The 21,905-nt window shown below is 42.1% G+C and overlaps 1 protein-coding gene across 4 annotated transcripts; it reads left to right on the forward strand.

The window, feature by feature from the left end:
* The first annotated feature begins 58 nt into the window (after positions 1 to 58).
* Positions 59 to 21,856, forward strand: LOC144529182 (tax1-binding protein 1 homolog A-like). 4 transcript variants are annotated; one of them, XM_078268164.1, is made up of 17 exons: positions 59 to 194; positions 1,667 to 1,881; positions 5,225 to 5,327; positions 6,005 to 6,195; positions 6,628 to 6,783; positions 9,899 to 10,047; positions 10,481 to 10,571; positions 10,704 to 10,889; positions 10,986 to 11,237; positions 11,375 to 11,566; positions 11,685 to 11,757; positions 12,342 to 12,865; positions 15,334 to 15,420; positions 17,496 to 17,682; positions 17,818 to 18,026; positions 18,875 to 18,957; positions 20,288 to 21,856. In XM_078268164.1, the coding sequence occupies exons 2-17, from the start codon at positions 1,693 to 1,695 to the stop codon at positions 20,493 to 20,495; spliced, it is 2,880 nt and encodes a 959-aa protein (XP_078124290.1). In that variant the 5' UTR covers positions 59 to 194; positions 1,667 to 1,692; the 3' UTR covers positions 20,496 to 21,856. The 4 variants fall into 4 exon arrangements, with proteins under 4 accessions (XP_078124290.1, XP_078124291.1, XP_078124292.1 ...); XM_078268165.1 differs by having other exon boundaries at positions 20,291 to 21,856; XM_078268166.1 differs by lacking the exon at positions 18,875 to 18,957 and having other exon boundaries at positions 20,291 to 20,441.
* The last annotated feature ends 49 nt before the right edge of the window (positions 21,857 to 21,905 follow it).

Here is a 21,905-nt window from a genome sequence, read left to right on the forward strand (position 1 = left end):
AGACGTCTGCTCCCCCTCCGCATCCTCAGCATCATTGGTACTCCTTAGCATCCCGGAAGTTCAGCATCATTTGCTCTTTCAGGAAGAGACGCATCATCGTCAGAGCTTTGTCAACAACGGGGACAGTGGCTAAAACATCGGTCTGCCCGGCAGAAATCCCCTCTTTTTTTGCAAGTGGAATTCATATGAAAAGGGTACTCTTTCATTTCCAAGCTAAATGAATGCCTGTAATGTTCGTGTCATGTGTCAGCAAGCTAACGTTAGCTGACCGACGAGGAGAATGTTTAGCTAGCTAGCGAGTGACTTGACACGACATGGCCTGTTCACAAGCTCATGTTAGCTGCCTAGCCACCGAAAATAAGATGATATCCTCTGACTAACCGAGGTTATTCTATATGGCAAAGCTGTAACGTTACATGAGCTTTTTTCGAGAACAAATGACTAGGTGTTGGTCACCATGGCTCACTATACAGACGATGTTATGTTAGCTTGTTAGCAGAATTGAGAATCGGTTATGACTTAATCACTTTCACATTCACATCTTCGTCAGAAGTTGGGTTTAATGAACATGTTGGGCAGAAGGGTTTGTTGTTTTAGTCTTATTCTCATCAAGGAAAAAATGAATTGCTGAAGCGGTAGCATCACTTGCAAATAGCTAGCTAGCTACACATTCACACCTGTTCTTCCTCTACTCTTGACCACAACTAAAGGCTTTAGTTTCAACAGTTACGAGTCGACTGCCTTGCTGTAATTAGTCAGAGTAGTGTCTTGGTAGATGGGTATTATGTGACTTCCAACCCCCTTAACTACACCAGCTAGGTATTTAGTTTGGTGAAAGTAGCCTTTACTTAAAAGAGAGCTCTAATTTAGTGTTGTATTTTTTATAAAGTTGTTGGATTTGCAAGAGACAACTTTAAAAGAATGGTCAAATTGATGCTGTAGAGATATCTAGACTTTTAGTAATGTGTCAGGCTCCAAACACTGGATACTATATATGTCCTATTGCATTACACTGCAGGGCTCTACAGTGCAAGTATTTCACTCGCACTGTAGAGCCTTGCACCACCACTGCCTGGTTAAAGCCCAGGGCTTTGACTCACCATGCCCATCTTTGACCTGAAAAAGCTCCTCCAGAGCCACAGACGACACATTATACCACTGTTTTTAGACCATAGTAGTTCTTTCTTGCTACTCAATTGGCTTTGAAAAGTAAAATCATGGAATTCCCTTTTAAATACAATTGTACAGTAAGTACAATACCACAACATATAAATACAAAAAAGTTGAATAAAATCAGGTGCTTGGGTGGCAGCACTAAAGGCAAGTTATCAAACAAAAGTTTCTTTGTGTAATTATGGATTTGGCTACATTAAATACATTGTTTTTCAATTGGCTGCAGGTTTTTCTTCTGCAAGATGGACACTGAGGCCCAGTGGTTATTTTAAGACGAGTCAATTTTATTTAAACAGCGCAAAGTTGCCTCAGAGGGCTTTAAATCTGTACAGCACGTTCCACCCTCTATCCCTAGACCCTTTTTTTAGATCGTAATATGGTAAATACCTTCACTTTTTGTTGTGTGTGCGACTGAAAGAAAGCCTTATACCTTTCCTTCACTCTACTGTTTGTGATGCTGAACTTCTCTGTCCTCTGCTCTTTTGTCTTACAGACAAATGAAGTGACCAACAGGATACAATGTCATCGTTCCAGGTGGTGGACTCATCGCCAGGCAGCAGCGTCAGCATCATGGAAACGTCCAACTTTGCCCATGTGATCTTCCAGAACGTGGGGAAGAGTTTCCTACCCCAGGCACCCCTGGAGTGTTGCTACACCCTGACCCCTTACATCACTCCCCACCCCAAAGACTGGGTGGGCATCTTCAAGGTACATCACACACACCACAGCAGCTTTTACTCTCACCATGCTTCAAAGACATCGTCAAACAAAATCAATTAAGGCCCAGACTTTTATTAATCTGAATGATTTATGTTACAAAGAGATATTTAGGTGGAACTATTCCCAGCCCATTACATAAGTGTTTGTTCAATGGATTATGTGTTACGGTTGTATTAATTGGCCATAGGTTTGCAGTTGGTACATTAACTCATACAGTACATCCGCCTTGACACTAATGGTTCACCTCTTCACTGCATGCCTAAAACCTCACCACAAGCTTTGGTGTGGTTGTTCCGCATGCGGAAAGAGGAAGAGTGTACGTGGTGGGCTGGTTTGCAGTAGGTCTCGCTGGGGGGCAAACATTTGGTGCTCTTTATGAACCACTCTGATTCTTATTAGGACCTCTTTTCCCCACACTTCACTTGTTCGCTCCCCTCTGTCTTTCCATCAGTCTTTTCTCTGCTTCCTGCTAACCAACCACCCCCTGCGCCCTTTTATCAAGGCCATCAAATCTCACACATAATTAACAGGAAATGTGAACTAGGAAACTTAATGTCTCGTAAAGTCAAAAGACAAACATTTTATTGTTGTTTAAGAACTAACTTCAAATCTACCAGCTCAATTAAAAAGGAATAAAGACGCTGTGTTTATATGGAAAAAAAAAAGTCAATTGGAAAATGTAATTGTTGTAATCCGCGCTAATGAAACCTGTTTGATGGTGCTTCATGTCAGAGAACAAGCAGACCGCGCTTCTTTAATCCTTTTGATGTATATGTCTGTCTTTTTGTGTATTCATGGAGAAATGTATCTATTTAATTCTGGCAAAATATGTGTGGCAATGTGTGTGTGTGTATATATATATATATATATATATATATATATATATATATATTATTATTATTAGTGATATAATGAACCCTTCAACTTGTAATTATTTGTTTTGTTTTTGTCAGTGGGCCATGTAACAGGAAGTCTGTATGCTTTTACAAATACCACTTTGATTATAATAGAAAATTAACTCATGCCATCGAATGCTAAAACATGTTATGTTTTGGCTGGAAGTTTGTTAGTGTGTTTGGGAACTCTAATGTAAAAATCAACAGGTTTGGGGGATTTAAAAAAAATATTGATTTGATTTGATTTTTGCACTGATGACATTGTGGTCTTTTTGCCTCCCAGAGGTGATACCTTTGTGCAGAGATGACTCAGGGAGAGAGCGTTTTCTCCCTCTTACCTTTAATATCTGTAGGCGTTACCTGTTTCAGACCGAGAGAGACCGAGCAATTATGTTGACTTGCTGTGAGGATGACTCAGACTGCATGGACAGGCAATGTTCATTTGAGTTGTGCACAGACACCCCCTAGTGGCTGTAACTGTTAATAGTACAATAATAAGGATCCTTGTGTAACAAACTTGCTCCTAGGTGGTGGTGCACTCAAACAGTACTCACATGCAGTGTGTATACACAGTAAACATCAACAGTGTACACTCTAATCAAGCTAGGGATTTGTTTTTTTTCTTTTTCAGCATGGTACTACTTGTTACACACATGATAAATTGAACATATTTGTTTTCCAGTGAAAGCTTGGTTTAGTTTAGGTTGAGTTTAATATTTGAAAGCCGCATGCACACACATACACAGCTCCCTACAAAAAGCCCTGTGGAGGTTTTTGGTCGTGGCATGTTTGTTGGGGTCGGCTGGGAGAAACCCGTTGTGTGAGTGTATAATTAAAGTGTCATCGTGCTGTTCCCTCACACCTTGGCTGAATGATTGATAGCTGCTTTGCCTGTGATTATTTTATAACATCACTCCTGTGTTGGAATGCCTCACCATACCTGACCAAATGTCAGTCAACTTCACTCTGCAATTAGCAAAATTATTTATGTCTGTTCTCTTAAGCAAACACGTGAGCACACAAGCAAACTTGGCAGGTGTCCCATCACAGCCTAGCCTCTCACTGAGATACCTTTTGGATGTGGAAAGAATGTTCTTGGCCCAGGTCTCCACACTGGCAATTACCATTTGTTTGGAATAGCATTATACTGAGTGTAATGGGTTGATAAGCCACACACTGCAATTATTTATCATTCAACAGCATTATCTAACCTGAAATTTTGACAAATGTTTTGAGTAGCTCAGTTGATTTACTGTTGAAAGTTTGAGCGTCACAATGCCAGGTATTGTTGTCAGGTATTGGCCCATTCTTATTTTTTCCTGGATTTCTTTTTTCTTACTTACATAAATTGATGATAGTTTATTCAAGTATTAAACTGCAGAAATGTTTTTTATGTGAACATGGTAAAACTTTACTGGCCTGTTATTATTTAATCTTTGAAAGTCATTTGGTATTTAAATGAAACAAAAGCAAGTAATCCCTCCCAGTGTTTTGTGCATCCTATAATTTCCAGTATACCATTGTCGACTAACTGTAATAAATGATTGCGATATGGCAGCTGAGAAACTTTCTCTTGTCCCATCGAGCCACAGGGGGTTGAGTTGTCCACAGCTGAAGTGCAGTTATGTAATGTCACAAACACGTATTGCACATGTGAGTTGAATTGAGGTGTGTGTGTGTGTGTGTGTGTGTGTGTGTGTGTGTGTGTGTGTGTGTGTGTGTGTGTGTGTGTGTGTGTGTGTGTGTGTGTTTGTGTGTGTGTGTTTGTGTGTGCGTGAGTGGCCCAGACAGGGAGAGTGTGCAGTTGCGTGCGACAGATTTACGACGCAGGACCTGAGTTATGATGTTCACAACTCCCTTTCATCATCTGTCACCTAAAAACACATGAAATCCATGGAATTACATCTCCCTTGCCGTTTTGTGTAAAATTTTCACCTTTTCTTCCCTCGTTCTTATCCCCCCCCACCCCCCCCCCCCCCCCCCCCCCCTTCTAATTTCCACGTGGGCTGTTCTCTCTCACGAGTCTGCGCATGTGTGTGTACACACACGCAAAGCTACATACACCCCTGCCTTCCCACCCCATTCTCACACCTTCACTGCCCCTCTTTTTTGTGAGCCCAAACGGGGAAGGAACTGAGGGGAAGGAGAGAGGAGGAGGAGGAGGAGGAGGAGGGTGTGTAGAGGAATAAGGGGGCATGGTTTTAAATGTTTCCATTCTTGCCTTAAACATTGTGTGTAATCCTCAAGATTTCTTCATTCAGTGTGTTTTTATCTACAAGTCTAATGATTTGTGAAGAACATTTGTGAAATTTGTGATTTTGTTTTTTTCAACATAGTACATATTTGTATTAGTACAGTAATATTACATATTAATGTCCAGTAGGGATATATTTTACGTTGTGGATCGCTATTTTCAGTGCTGTTTACGTCCTTAGGTGGGTTGGAGCACAGCCAGAGATTACTACACCTTCCTTTGGTCTCCTATGCCTGAAGACTACGAACCAGGAAGTACTGTGCACAGGGCTGTAGTGTTTCAAGGTACACACACTCACACACACACACACACACACACACTATGTAAACCACTATACAGACCTAGGATATTCCAAAGTAACTCCTCCATTTTACGGCGTATATAAAAACCAGCACTTTTATTTAATAAGGGAACACAACCGCAAACGGCGGCCTGGGACCTGAGAACCTCTCAAACCACACACACACACACACACACACACACACACACACACACAGAGGTTGAGGGCCTGCAAACTGGTTTTACTGGGCCTGGAACGGTCAGATATTACACAGTGAAAATATGAGTGTGCGCTGTGGTGTGTCAGTAGTCAGTAAAACCTGTTGGCTGCCGGATGTTCCATACTTACTCCTCTGTCCCAGAAAACCAGGCCTAACATGTGAATGACGTGCTCCCAGTGTAGCCAAAAGCTGCTTGAAATATAAGCATACATAAATGATGGAAATATTGAATGTTTTTAGAAAAATGTACTCTTCCTGCTGTGCTGTGTGAAAGTGGCGTTGCTCGCTTGTTTTTATGCATTGTAGTATCTTTTCGTTTTGAAGCAGAACAGTTGTATATATTGTCGAAATGTTTTGGCCAGGCCTACTTCCTGATTAAATGAAATAAGTGCTACGTGATTAAATGAACGTGAATGCAAATGAAAAACAAAAAGGGAAAGCAAACTCTTATCTCTTTGTAGGTTATTATGTTCCTAAATCTGATGGAGAGTTCTACCAGTTTTGTTATGTCACACATGTTGGTGACATTAGAGGAGCCAGTACGCCCTTCCAGTTCAGGTCAGCCACACCCACAGACGAGCTTCTGACTGTTACCGAGGACGACAGCAACTCAGACATACTGGTCGTCACCACCAAGCCTGGCCTTCTGGAGGTATGCTACACGAGATGAAGATATTCATTTTTCTATGTTCCACTTGTTTCTGGGTCTTGGCCCCCATTAAAGGGTCCTACAGCAGGGCACTAGAGCCCTACCAGATCCTGAGGATCTGTTCTGTACCTGAATGTGACCTCTGACCTCACTGAGTAGAGTAAATCCCTCTTTTGGCATTAATAAACTACTACATGATTGTCCTTCAAGACACCAATAGATACATCACACAATATATTATACAACATTATTATTATTATCTAAATCTCAATTCAATTTCAATTATGCATTTTACTACATTTTTCTGGTGTTTTCATGTTGCCATTAAAAGGACAAAACTAAGTGACTTGAACACCAACATCTTCACAAAGCAGTACACAAAATACCGTTCTCGCCTTCTTTCTATTTACCCTTAAATTCCCTTCTGCCTGGCAGCATGTGGAGGAGGCGCAGCAGGAGCGCAGGGAGCTGCTGAAGGCCATGCGTCTCCTCCAGGAGGAGAAACAGCAGCTGCAGGAGGAGCAGAAACGACTGGCCAGGGAGAGGGAGCAAGAGAGGGAGACGTGCTGCCTGCTGCGGACACATAACCAGGTTAGAGTGATGGCAGGGAGTTATGCTTCTTTTGCACACAACGCACATTAGTACAGATATAGCAGATATAGTTTCTGAATGCATTTATACAATCAAGTAAAGGTTTAATATTACTAATCAAAAGTTATTTGTGCAACATTGAGATGAACAACTAGCCTGTTTTACACTTTTTTGTTTTTTAAACTCTGCCACCTCTGAGAGGCTCCGCTTCTCGTCCAAATCACAACGCCACACCAGAAGATACTGTTGCTTTCATTTCTGATGATTTATTTTGTCTTTTAGCAAACCGAAAACATGGCAACATTTCTGAGTCTAACGTGAGGTCAAAGATTGTGCCGATGCCCCATTTTACACACAATCCTACATGCTTGCTCAAGTAAACCCCCTCCTTATACCACCGGTGATCATTATCATCTAGTTAACCTTTATAGTTCCAAAAATGATCGCTCAAAAAATGTAATATTGATTTATGAGTCAAAAGAAACAAATACATTCTTTCAATAATTCAGCAAATTGGGAACCAATATACTTGTATATACTTTTTCATACTTGAAGTAAGGTTCAGTGTGTTTGCACATGTGTATTTGTAGATAAATGTGTGCATAGACGGACAGTCTCTCTTTGCACGCATGTGTGGAGCCGGTTCCTCACCAGTGATCACAGGTCCGAAAACTTTAAAGGCTCAAATTTATGAATAAACTCTGTCCATGTTTGAGAGACACAGTGTGTGTGTGTGTGTGTGTGTGTGTGTGTGTGTGTGTGTGTGTGTGTGTGTGTGTGTGTGTGTGTGTGTGTGTGTGTGTGTGTGTGTGTGTGTGTGTAGTCTTTCTCTCCCTCTTTAACGACCTGACTCAGTGGGCCAGAACGGAATTGGGTCGCAGTTTTCTTGGGCATCTGGCGTCAGGGACGATGCCATCGCAACCACAGAGTGAACAAACATGACGTCAAACACACACACACACACACGCTCATACGCATGCAAAAACTGCCCCCCCTTCACTCTCACACTCACATTCAGGTTGCACACCACAGGGCCCCTCTAATGTGCATTCACACATGCACAAGCGTACACACACAAACACACTCATTATGCCACCCGCTTGCAAACTCTTTTAGTCTGTGTGTGGAATGAGAGGAGGGTAGTCCGCAAAACCGCCTGCCTGAAAAAAGAGCCCTGCCCAGCCTCAGGGACAAACACCACTCAGTCACGCGATTCAGTGGCCACTGCTTTCTCACTGTCTATTTTCTTTCTGTCTGTCTGTCTGTCTTTTTTGTCTGTCTGTCTTCCTGTCTGTCTCCGTCTTTGTCTTTCCCAATTTTCAATGTTTTTATTTTGGAGTTGGTTTATAGAAATTAAAAAATATAAGTTATTTTGCTACAGCAAGGTGATGAAAAATACAGTACATTTGGGAACATTATTCATAATTCAACAAAAACCTTTTTTGAAAGTTAACTTCTACCTCAATTCCATCTACTTTTTACTTAATTCCTTCCCTGTTCACTCACTCATCAGAATGAGTCAGAGTTCAGATGTTTGCATGTTATGAGTTGCTCATATGATAAGCAATATCTTGGCACACACGCCTAAAAACAGTCAACTCAAGTAAACTCAATGAAAGCAGAGAGAGGGTGGCAGAAGGAGGGAGAAGTGAAACACTGAAACTTGCCAAAAGATCTGTGAGTTTGAATCTAGTCTCATATCGCCCCCTAGTGCAGCTCTCCGGTCTAGGCTCAGAGTAACAGCAGGCTGCTTTGAGTTAGTCTGCTGCTCTTTTTACGAAGGACAAAATCGCCATAAATTACGTGGTAATACACACACACACTCTGTTATTACCATGCTGCTTTTCGTTCAACAGGCATGTCCATCTGTAGATATACGACTTGTGTGAGTAGGTGTGTGTCTCTTTTGTAGAGCGTTTACAGTAGGTGTGTTAGCTCATACAAGGCTGATGAAAATATACTGAGTTTAACATGAAAAACATAAGTACATATTTTGTGGCTGCTAATTTTACGAGTACACTTTTTATAAGGTCTTTATGCACTGCTAAAGTGCTTCTCAAACACCAGCCGTAAAAATCATACAGTAATCTACGCAGAGCCAAGCCCAGAGGGAGACAGGCCTGAGTATGCATTGATGTGTCCTTTTTGAATGATGGCTGTACTATCTGCCTGTCTCCATATGTCCTTGAATGTGCAGCTGTGTGTCCGTCTTTCTGTAACCGTGTGTGTGTGTGTGTGTGTGTGTGTGACTGAGTGTGTATATGTGTGTGTGAACGCGACAAATTGAAAGGAGGGTGTGTGCAGAGGAATGTTGTTCTGTCACAACCAATATTGGCTGTGGATGATTTACCGTCCTTTACTGCTGATTAGCAGCAAGTTCAAACAAGGCATTTCCTCTGCGGTCACACCACACAGAGAAAAAATACCTTATATATGATCTGTTGTGCTCCACCGTGGCAACTGTTTTAAGGAATTCATTGATACTAGCAAGCATTTGTTCAATTACCTCAGACACTGAGTGGGTGTTCTGCATCCATCAAAAGGCTTGATATCAGTCATGATGTTATTTATGTATGGTGATTTGTGATTGATAAGATAAGACTGATCCCCAGGGGAGAACTGTCACATGTCACAGCTGCACTTGAAGCAGGCTATAGAGGTAGGGAACAGGAAAAAGTATTTAAAAAAAAAAAATAAAAAAAAAAATAAAACCTGGTTGAAACAAGATTTAAAAGCTACATTATATGATTTACAATACTTTAGACCATATACATGAATTAGGATTTTTTGCAAATATTTGAAAATTATAGTTGTGAAAAATTGAAAATTCATTTATTTTTGTAAAGAAGTAGACTACTTTAGTTGTAGGTGTACCTAAAAAAGTGCCAACGGAGTGTAGGTACAAATGATAAATGTTATACAACATATAATAGATCCTGTATATGCAACATGACCGTCACAAATAAATAAAAATAGAAATAGTACCATCTGTGATGAAGTTCCTGACTTTGTTTAGCATTAATTCTCCTCCGCCAAGTTCAGCCTGCTGATTCAGCTACTGTGATTGGCTGTAGCCCCTGTCACTGTGATCCACAGCGGCTTCTCTGTCCCGCAGGAGCTGCTGCGCTCGTCACAGGGCCTGTCAGAAGAGAGGGAGGATGTGAGGAGGAGGCTGACAGAGGCCATGGACCGCGTCCGCCAGCTGGAGGAGGACCTGCTGGGAGTCACCCAGAGAGGCCTGCAAAAGGAGACGGAGCTCGATTGGTGAGTGGAGAATGCTCACACATGACCATCAATCATCCAAACTCATCCATTTCTGTGAGGACGTGACTGTTTAAATAACTGTGTTTGAAGAGGATTTCTTGCCTGTCTTCTGCTTCCTCAACATCTTCATCATTCCAGTCGTCTACATTGTGTGCACAAAAATAATGCAAGGCACAAAACACAGCCTCAAAAAAGTTTTTCCTCAACCCCCTTAAAACAGATTTTACTGGCATCCAGTGGGCCGTGGTTAATAGTTTGAGAACCTACACACACACACATTATACCATTAGAAAGGGTTCTAATGAGGTTTTCTACTTGTTGTTACTAAACAGTAGCATGAATGGCATTGAGAATTAGTGTAATATAATGATGTGGGTGGATTGGTTTGAGGATGAAGCTGTACAAAACTTAATTTCATCATTTAATGTCACAGTCTGCGTGACCGTCTGAAGAAACTGACAGCAGAGAGAGACAGCCTGGAGAGCCTGCTGAAGAATGAGAAAGATGAGAGAGACCTCTATAAGGTGGGAGAGAGCTCGTCATATAGCTGAAAGGCTGGATAAATGAAAAGGTGCATTTTGACTAACAAAGCCTGTGTGATTCCGTCTTTATTCTGACTTTTGCACTTTTTTCTGTCTCTGTTGTCACATGTGTAGGCCCACCTGCGCAGCACCGAGTTGGAGAACACTAAGTTGAGCGCAGAGCTGCAGATGCTGAAGGCGGTGGAGCTGAATCGGGAGGTGACCATTGCCCAGTTCCAGGAGGAGCTGGACAGGCTCAGGCTCTGCGTTGCCCAGCGGGACAGCCTGGAGAAAGAGCTGCTGGCACACAAGGCTGACAAGGTAGTGGTGGTCGTACCCATATGTGTGTGTCTGTATGGTAAAATCAGTTAATCTGTGTATGTAATTTATGTATAATTTCCCTCGCCATGTCTTTAGGCAGATCTGGCCCGTGTGCGTGAGCAGCTCCGTCAGGCAGAGGAGCAGCTTCAGGCGTCCCGGCAGCAGGCCTCCCTGCTGGCCTCGGAGCTCCGCGACTCAGCCAGCGCCCGTGACCACACGATGACCGAGCTGTACCGCGCCCGCTTGGAAGCTGACAAGCTCCGTGCCAGTCTAGCCGATGCTCAGGCCGAGTGCCAACGCATGGAGAGCCAGCTAGACCGCATGAGGAGCACTGCACAGAAGGAAGTGGTCAGTGTCCATCTTCTGTTTTGTTGTTTTGTCTTTCTCTATCTATGCTATGATAGGGCAGGAGGACTGAGGGAATTCTGAAGCAAGCCATGGAAAAAGGGTTTTGAAAATGTCCTCTGTATTTCCTTCCCTCCCAGTGTGTCGGGACCAGTGGGGAGATGACGCCCAGCATGATGGTGGTGTCAGAGGCAGAGGCCGAGCTGCAGAGAGAGGTGGAGGAGCTGAAGCTGCGTCTTCACATGGCGGCTGAGCACTACAAGGAGAAGTACCGGGAGTGTCAGCGCCTCCGCAGACAGGTGGCCAAACTGAACATAACTGAGTCACAGGGGGTGAGTACTTTATAGTAAAACTTCTACAAAAGGAAATATTACACGCAGGCCAGTTTATTTCTAAAGCAGTAGGAAAAATATCTTGTTGATGCATTTATTTTTATTCATTTTTTTGCAGGAGCCAAAGAGAAATGCATCCACCGAGACAACACAGGAGCCACTGACCCCTAGTCCAGAGTCACCGACAGCAGGTACACATTCAACTGTAAAAGTATGTACAGTATATATGCATGTTTTGACACCATGCCAACAGTATATATGGTTTTGTATGTCTGGCTAATTGCTTAAACTTGATCTGCATCAGTGTTCCAATATTCATTGTAGAAAAGGTAAGCTCACCTCTTATTTGTTCTTTGTTTTTTTGTTTTTGACATAAGGAAACGTTAGTGTTGTGACTCACTTTTACTTGACTGGACAATACACTTTTTTACTATGCTTCTACTATCACTCCATATGACAAGACACACTAACATGCACATCTTAAAACAACAGATTGATGCAGATTCTCTAAAAAATGTCAAGATTATTTCTTGAAAATGTAGAAAGTAAATAAACGTGGATGAGCCTGGGTACAGGATAGTGATTACACCACACATGTTAATTGCGGTGTTTCTTTGTCCTGTTTTTTATTACCACTGTTAAAAGATATTTTTTTAGTGATTGTATTGAAATATCCATCATTAGCAATTCTATTCAAGTGCTAATACCTGAATGAACAACTGTCCTGCTGACTATGTATGAGCTTTGTTCTCTCTTACTTTGGGTGTTTTTACAGGGAATATAGCTACTGCAGTCCTACAAGAAGCCGCTGAGATGACAATCACACCAGAACCTAATAACAGGGAATCCACACACACTGATGCATACGTTAGCACAGAGAAGGAAGAAAGACAGAGAGAGAAAATGCCAAAGGAGAGGGCCGAGGTGGAGGCTGAGGGAGAAGAAAACCAAGGGGAGGACAGGGAGAGAGTAGACCAAGAGAAAGAAAAAGAGGAGAAGAAGGACAGCCTGCCGGAGGAGAGCCTAAGGATGACGAGCTGGGTGGAGGTAGAGAACGAGAGGCAGAGTGCCGAAGTGAACAGCGAGGCGGAAATGGCAGGGAAGGCCGAGGAAGTGAGTGATGTTGTGGAACACCAGATGCTGCTGGAGGTGGAGGGGAGGAGCATGGTGGAGGCAGAGAAGGCACAGACTTGCTCGGTGGAGGAGGAGCTGGCAATGATGGAGGAGAAGTGGAGGCAGCAGTGTGCGATCAACGAGACGCTCAAACAGCGGCTGGCCAACGAGGAGGAACGATTCAGAGTAAGACGCACACAAACATGGACACCATATGAGGGATCAGTGCTCTCCCATTGGTCAGAGGTTGTGTACAAGCCCTGAAGCAAGGCAGCTACTTAGTTATTTTGTCCTGTATTCATCTTTGATCTTTAACATACGTCTGACTCATTTTATAAGTACATATTGGTGTAAACAAATCACACAATAGCATTTACTGTCTACTCAGATGTTTATGAACACAGTGTTCTAAGGGTGTATCTTTTTTATGTGAAATTAGGGCTTTGGACTTAGGACATATTTTCATGTCACATTAAATGTCATAAAATAGTAATCAATGCTAATTCTAAGTCCCCAGAGTCCAAAATCACATCTTCAAGTAGGTCGTTATGTCCAAACTACAGTGCAAAAATCCAATATTACATTTACAATAATATAAAACAAAGACAAGCGGCAAGTCCTCACATTTGAGAGGCTGGAACCAGCGAAATGTCTGGCTTTTCTTCCTTTTATTTTGCTTAATAAATTACCTGAACATTAATAATCAATATTGAATACTTTTCTATTTGATTACTATGGCAATTGTTACAAAACATTCTAAAAGAAGCAACAACAAAAAACTATGAGACAAACTTTGAAAAAGTGTCTTATGATTGCGAACTCAAGGAGAGAGGGTAAAGCTGGCAGCACTCAGATACATTAACTCGTTGTTGGAGGACTGTTGTGTTAATTGGGTTATAAATAGCAACAATTACACTTAGTACACTTGGTACACAGAGTAGCAAATGGTCATAACAGTTTACATGAGCATGCATTAACCAGAGTAACCGGGTTACTCCATGCCACACATGAGCCAGTGTGTGTGATTCAATACGAGCACTTGAGCTTGTTGCGTCTATGTGGGCCTGTTGCATTTTTTGTGCGAATGTCTGCCAAAGTACCTACTGGCATTTAAACTTCATGAGTTAGTGTGTTTTTATCGACGCTGTAAATAAGGCTCTCCGCTGTCTTTGATAGAGTCTCCTGTCTGAGGCGAGTGCCCCGAGCCACTCTGAATGGCCCCGGAGACTGACAAGATAGGCAGCCGCAGAGCACCATGCTTTACGGCTGTTTACATCAGCCACCCAGAGGATGGGCCCAGAGGAATAGGGAGAGGAATAGACAGAGAGTGAGAGGTTGGAGGGGGCCACAGAAATCCACTGTTGCAGAATCCCTTCACCTGAACTTAACCCTCTAATGCTACGCAGTAAATTTATGAAAGAGGGGGAGGGCGAGAGAGGACAGAAGGAGATAAAAGAGAATGACGGGGAAAGCCGAAGAAGCAAACTGAATTTAAGAGTGAAAAAAGTAGGATAGACAGACATGAAGCAGAAAAAGAAACCACGGGAAGGGAGGGGATTTGGAACCTTTGCAATGGGATAAAATGAGAGAAGAGCAGGCAACTAGCCATGTAAACTATCCCACAGGGTCAGTCCTGTTAGGAGGTAAGAGATTTACTACGATCCCCTGGTCCATTCCAGTCTGCCCTGTGCACAGACTGTTTCTGTGGCTCTCGCTGTGTGTTTTACAGGACGCACCACACATTTGACGATGATCCAGGTTAAATAAAACTCAACCGACCAAATATTTAGTTCACTTGCTTTCCTTGATTCCTCTTCGTCAGTTAACACAAACGGAGTGAAAATAAAGGGAAAGGGTTCGTATCAGTGGCATTAAAGTTAAGATGCACCCTTTTCATCAACTCTGGGAGAATCTGTCACCATTTCTGTCAGTGTACAGATCATTAATCAACAACTATTCTGATATTTGATTAATTGAGTTTAAGCACTTTTAGGCCAAAATGCCAAACACTCCCTAGTTTCAGCTTTTCAGTTGTGAGCTTTTGCTACTATTCTTTCTCTTATGTGATATAAATAAATTAAATTTTTGGTTTTTGGACTGGTGGTCGGAATAAACACGACAGTTGAAGATGTTGCTTTGGGCTCTGGGAGATTTTATAGACTACACATTAATCAATGAAAACAGTAGATTAATACATTACGAAAGTAATTGTTAGTTGCAGCCCTAATTATTTTATTATTCAACCTCTGCCTTACCTGTCTACTATTTGGAGCAGTGGCGAGCTACATTATTGCATGTGTGCCTTTCTGTGATATGCAAAACAGCATGAGCCAATATCTTTTGTCACAATCTTCTTTCATTTTCACTAATGTTATTGTTGTTATTATTATTATTATTATTATTATTATTATTATTATTAAGGGGACATGTTATACATCATCAGATAGTTGACAGTAGACAGATGACTAGGGAGAGAGATGGGGATTGACGGAACAATGGTTGCACGCCTTAAGCACAATGATTGGCGTCTTTTAAGGCAATGAAAAATACCTTTTTTAAGTTCCAATGTTATATGTTGAATTTGATGTCATTTGATGTGTACACATAATATCATTCTGTGCTACATCTGTATGAACTCTTTCCCCTGTCTGTAGGTGCACATGGCAGAGCGAGCCAGCGAGGTGACAGAGCTGAAGCGAAACCTCGCCCAGGCCCTCAGAGACAAAGAGCAACTACAGGAGGTAAAGCAGCCACGCCAAGTGCATACTATACAGCAAGGGTATTCAATTATCATTTAAAGAGGTCCAGTTATTAATATTGGCTCCCAGCAAAGGACCGAACCTCACGAGGTCTAAATTGCGTCCTGTCATGTCAGCAATATTTATTGTCAATTTTCAGAGTAGGGTACTTTTAACATAGACAAATTGAACTTGCATTACACTTGTATGAAAAACAAATTCAATCTTTACCATAGATAAAAATGAGTTCTAGCACAATGAACTTAAGGCCTACATTTCAAGTAAAAACAAAACCAGATAGAATCTTCTGGATAAAATAAATAACAAATGCCTCTTTTAGAAAAGCTGCAAACAGAGCTTAGAGCAGCCCCTTTTCTCTTTTGTTCTTACTCGTTTTACCTTTTTTTCTACTCCCTTTTCTAGTCAGAGAAATGGGCCTGTGACTGCCCTGCCAGTAGTTTGAATTTTGACTCAAATGGAGTTAGTGCCATTCTCGTAGGTGCTCGTTGGTGAGCCTGGAACACAGCCAGAAAGTAGCAGGGTCAGTTGCTTCATGCTGTCATCTCTCTCACATCTCTCAGATGATGTTATTCTCTCGAGCGAAATGTCCACACACCGTTGAGTGCAACGTAGGAAAGCTTTTTTGCACACCTCTTTTGTCGGGCAGGTGCGTAGGATATGATCAAAAGTAGCAGATCAAAAGCTTAGAGAAAGTCCCGCACACTGACCATTACGCAAGCAATAATTTATTTAGAAAAATACAACGTTTCGGTCTTTGACCTTCATCAGGTAAACGCACCGTTGAGTGAAATGATTGCCATATCAACTGGTTTAGCTGCGCTCGCGGCCTACAGCTGCGACTATCGGACAAAAAAAAACAAGGCTCTGTGAGGATTATTATTTATTCTCATTAATTTATCACAAATCGGTCACAGGTCTGGATTGAACAGTCACTTGGTCCAGGTCCAGACCACGGTCCACAATTTGGTGATACTGGCTATACAGTATAAGCTTTATAAACACAACTGGTTGTTTCCAGTACAGTGTTGTAACTTCCGTCTGCTTTCAAACTACAGACATTTCCATATTAACAGAAAACTACTGACAGTAGAAATCACCTATGTAGATAATGTAGGCTCTCAACTAAAGTCCATAGCAATATCATCACATTCAATTATGAGTGTTTTAGTGCAGTTTCTGAACGTATCCCTGTAGCTTTTCCTTCCCTTCTCCATACTTCCCACTACCCACTAATTAATACATCTATACTTGCTTCTTTCGCCCATCGGTACAGTGCCATTAGACAGTGCAAATGCCACGTGACATGTCTGTTTAACCTTCCCAACCCTGGTTTAAATGTTAAACCTGATAGCTGCGCACTAATGAAGTCGTCAAGAGAGGAGGTCAGGGGGGAATAGCGGGAGGAAGGAGGGGAGTAAAAGAGGGAAAGGGGGAGTGCCTCTATCAGCAAAGCCAGAGCAGAGGGAGCCAGAGTCCGAAACCCATTACAGTAATGAGTAGGGTACTAATGCTCTTGCTTCAGATATAATCACAAAGGGCAGAAACAATGTAGAGGGGAAACTTAACTCTGAGCTGAAGATACTTACTCACCGTGTGGTTCCAACAGTGAAACTGCACCATGGAAACCCTGACTGAATTTCTTTTTTCACGGCTATTGTCATCGGTCCCTCTCTCTTCAAACAGATCCCGTTGGCTTGTGCTGACAGTGTTTACACATTTAGCTACAACAAAGATCTGCAACGGAGGATTAACTGTGAAAGGAAAACGTGAAAATATAGCTGACATCATACTGAAATACAGAAAATAATGACAAATATTTATAGTATAAATGTATGAAATAAGAATTTGTAAGCAACTATGGGAAAATGCACAGTGTGTGTCTAATGTGTTTATGCTGTGGCATCTTTTTGCAGTTTGGCTTCCTATCTGTATGTTTTCAAAGTGATAGTCTAATGAGCACCAGAAATATCAGTTTAAAAGACAGTGTTAACAATATGTAGTTTATCCCTGTGAGGTACTGTGATGTGGGATGGATTTTGTCTCCTTCTCCCCTGCAGGAGCTGCAGCGCTTTGTGTCCAGGCAGAGGGAGCAGGAAGCTGGTGTTCAGGGTGCTGAGATCAGGCAGCCAATGGTGCTGCGCTACCCCCTGCCATACCCGCAGGACCCCTCTCCTCCACCACTGGTTCCGCACAGGCCTGCTGAGTTGCAGTATGGCAACCCGTACTCCACTGACACCACAAGAGGTGGGAGGAAGTAAAACATTTGAAAGACTCTTTCATGTTCTCTTCGACTCTGCATCCATCTGTTCTCCTTCAGTTATATTTTGCTGCAATTTGGTCAGGACAAACCCTCCCATGTCTTACTGGTTTTTTTTCTAGACTTGGTGGATGTTGCGCTTTCTCCTGAGCACATGTCCCGTCCTCCGCCTGAGGCCCCATCCTGCGCCCCTCCCTGTGCACCCCCAATCACACCCCCGAGCCCGGGCCCCGGGGCACCGGGCTGGGACCGAGAGGTGGTCTGCATCCAGCCCTCCCGCAGCACGAGCCCCCCTGAGAGCCTGGAGCCTCCACCGGAGGAGCCAAGAAATGTAAGCGCATACGAACATACAGGACGGAAACTCACTGACTCACCCTGACTAAAACCCAGGCTTGTGTCACATTCATTAACAAGCCAACAAACTGGAATTATTTTGCAGTATCTGTATCAATTGAGGTTTCACATGCATCAGATTATGCAAACATAATTTATTTCTGCCCGCTCTCCTCAAAGATAGAATTAATGATGAAAACATTTCGTACTACCATAATTGATCACAGCATCAGTTTGATCTCATTACAGCAATATGTCTGGTATCCTTTTGTAGAACTGTCTACCCATTTTCAAAGCAACAGAAGTGCATGACAAACCAACTGTGATCCCAGCCTTTGCCTTCCTACCCTCACTTTGTGTTTTCAGCATCCAAAGAATTGCTGTCACAGTAATCCCTCTCTCTCCGTCTCTGGAGTGCTCCTCCTCACTGAATGAAGGGAATAGTAGCTTGCCCTTAAAAAATGAAGCTATGAACTAATTTGCATAAAGCTCTAATTACTGTCACTCCCTCAGAGCTCAAGAGAGACGAAGATAACAAGGGCTTGGAGAGTAATTAGGGGAGATTTTGCAAAGGGACAGACTCAAGACCCGTTAGTGTCTGTCGGATTATATCTTCTTGTTTTGGAGCAATAGAGATTATTGAGGAAGGTTTTTTTTTTTTTTTTTAGGAAGGTGTGTTGCTCTTTAAATAGCAACATGACACGTATCTATAGTGGTGCAGTTATTTGATTTTTTTTATTACATTTTATTACAAACGGTTGCGTTTGTGTGTGCACACAGCTCTACGAGCGAATAGATGGCCATCATTTTCCATCCTTTTGTGTGCGTTTGTGTTGTGTTTCATAGGCTGCTGATGGCGCTCAGCCGTCCTGTGATCATCAGTCCAGTAGACGTAGAGAAGCCAGGGGCAGCTTCTGCTTTGACTCCAGGTAGTGTGCCTACCCACACGCATACTTTAGAATAAAGAGACTTTTCAAAATCAAAACACGTGATGAAGAAACAAGATTACACAAGCAAAGACAAGGGCATTGATTAAATCAGATAGCAAAGAGAGGTTAGGGAGGGTTTTCTTTTCCCAGTGCCAGTGGTGAGTCACACAAGGCTAATATAAAAATAAAATAGAAATTAAGATACCTTCCTTTTTGGCTAGACCTGCAGGCCAGGTTGGCTAGCTGACTTCACAGGGTAAAGTGGTGGCAGTTTTCATGGTCATGTGTACACCAAGGGTTGAATATTCATCCCTACAGATACTAGCGAAATACATCAATTTGTCCATTTTCTTGTTTAACGTTACTGTCATATCTGTCTGAGTATGAAGGCCTTTAAAACCAAAATCCTTACATTCCTGTTTATGTATGGAATAAACATGTTATGTAACACAATAGAAGTTCTGGATCGGCAGTCAAAAACATGTAACAAAGGCTGTGGTTACACTCGTCTTTTCAATGCGACTTTTGTGATCTGATGCACCGGATTGAAACTCAGTTGTGTGTCTACATTTGACACTTCAATGCGACCTGCCTGATAGGATAGTGATCGGATATATTTCCGCACGGATATAACATATTATTATATTATTGCATGCATTCAAAATGGCACTTGGTTGCAAGAGAGAGCATTCTTTTCTTTATATTTAGTTTATCTTGTAATGTTGTCAGGGCCCATACAGAAATGCTTTGTTGAGGAGAGAGCAGCGGAGACAGCAGGTCTCAGCTGGGCTCCAGCCCCTTGTTTTTATTGAACACTAGCCGCGAACAAAGCACACACATTTCATTTACTATAAATTCTTCCCAAAAACCACGTTTATGAAATTGAAAAGCTTTTATAGTGAAGCAGCAAAATCAGGACATGTTGGGTTTTCATCAGCAGTAAGTTAACACAACTCCTACAGTATATATATAACAGTAAAATACAGCAGATATCCGAAAGATAGGCCACCTCGGCATGTGGTCTGGCTGATCGGATCCCAATGCTAGCAAGATCCTGGCATGATCGGATGACAAAAGTTGCATTGAAAAGACGAGTGTAACTGCGGCCAAACCGAGCAACAATTGCAACAGAGGAAGGGGAATTAAAAACATACAACATATGCTGTCATTGTTTGTCATTTGTTATTTAGGGATGTTTATAAAAGTCATAGTCTAATTTGGACTGAATGCAACAATGGTTAAGTCAGCGTACATATTACCACAATATGATCCGAACCAAACGGACCCATCTCACCTGTCTCCCCACTACACTCTCCTCTTCTCTCTCCAGTAGTGTTCACAAGCGCTGCCCGCTGTGCGAGGTGATCTTCCCGCCCCACTTTGAGCAGCGCAGCTTCGAGCAGCACGTGGAAAGCCACTGGAAGGTCTGCCCCATGTGCTCGGAGCAGTTCCCCCTCAACTGTCAGCAGCAGCTCTTCGAGAGGCACGTCCTCACGCACTTTGACAGCCACGTGCTCAACTTCGAGCAGATTGAATGAAGGGCGTAAAGGGCAAACCTAGAATTTTGACATACCGTATGAGTAAATGTGTGTTGTCAGCTTTTGGGTTAAGTTGTCTTGTTAATAAACAATCATTAGCACTTTTTTTTCCCCAAATCTTAACAAAGGTTAGAAAGAATGTAGTCCAGGAAGCAGAGTTTGTGTTTTATTAAGTAGGGTAGCTTTCACCTTGAATACACCATGGGCGAAAGGAGTCATTAACACTCGGGAAATGTGCCACGGTCCTTTACTTTTCTATCATTTCTATGCTCATCTTTCTGCTTCAAGGGACTAAAGCACCATCGGTAGTGCATGCATTTGTTCTGTTTTTTCGAAACTAATACAATTTCAGCCATTCAAGCGAAAAGAGTGAATTGTAGCAGGAGCTTGAACCAGGGCTTTGAAGAGAAAGCATTTTAGTATGTCAATGTCCCTGTTCTTTAACTACACTAAATATTATATAAAGTGAGGAGGATTATCACATGATAAAGCAGCCAAGGCATCTTCATCTTTTAACTGTCTATTGCTTGGAAAGGCAGAAGGGATTTTTTTTTTTTGAAGTGTAAATGCAGAGTGAGATCTGAATATGCGATGTCTTAAAGAGTCATCTGAGTGTGTATATATAATTGAAGAGTGATGTGGTGGAGATATTTTTTTTTTTTCTTTATTTGAATGGGAAGTGATCTTTGATTTCTCCCAAAACTACAGTAACACTGTACGTACAAGACGCCAGATGGTTTAAACAAAAACAGCACTAGGTTTTCATGTATCTGCACTAAATAAGGCTTTATTCTGAATGTACTGTACATATGAAAATAAGTATAAGTTGTGGAGAGACCTGTGAATTACTGTCGTGACCCTGCTTCCCTTCATTGTTACTTCCTTAATGTTTGAGTGATGAAAGTGATGGACCAATGAAGTTTTACTTTCTGGTCAGTTGGTAAGAAACTGGGCTGGTCTCTTTATTTTACTGGAGATACTGTAACATTTTAGGCAAATAGACTGCTGGACACTAAGTTACAGACACTTTTGTTTGTTATGTAATTCCACGTTTTAAAGTTAGAACTGTAAAGAAAAAGTCATTGCTTTGTGTGCAAGTCCAAATCACGAGTGAGTGTCATTTCTACGTGTGTCTCCGCAGGGCTCCACATCACCGCTTGTCTCTTTTCTGTCATTACAAAGTGATCCCTGACAGTGTTGTATTCAGGCTTTAAAAATTGCACATGCCCAGTAATCACAAAGGCAAATGTGTGTGTATGTCATGTGTCTGATGCAGCCCTTTTCATGTGAGAATGTCAGGACGGTGGTTTAATTGTGTACTGCAAAGATCTTTATGAATAAAGTAAGCTTGTCTTGATGCATTTAGCTGTAATGTTTTCTTCCATTTGGGCTGAAAAGGGAAGAAATAAG

Source organism: Sander vitreus, chromosome 14 (assembly GCF_031162955.1).
Source record: "Sander vitreus isolate 19-12246 chromosome 14, sanVit1, whole genome shotgun sequence".
NCBI classification, from domain to species: Eukaryota; Metazoa; Chordata; class Actinopteri; order Perciformes; family Percidae; genus Sander; species Sander vitreus.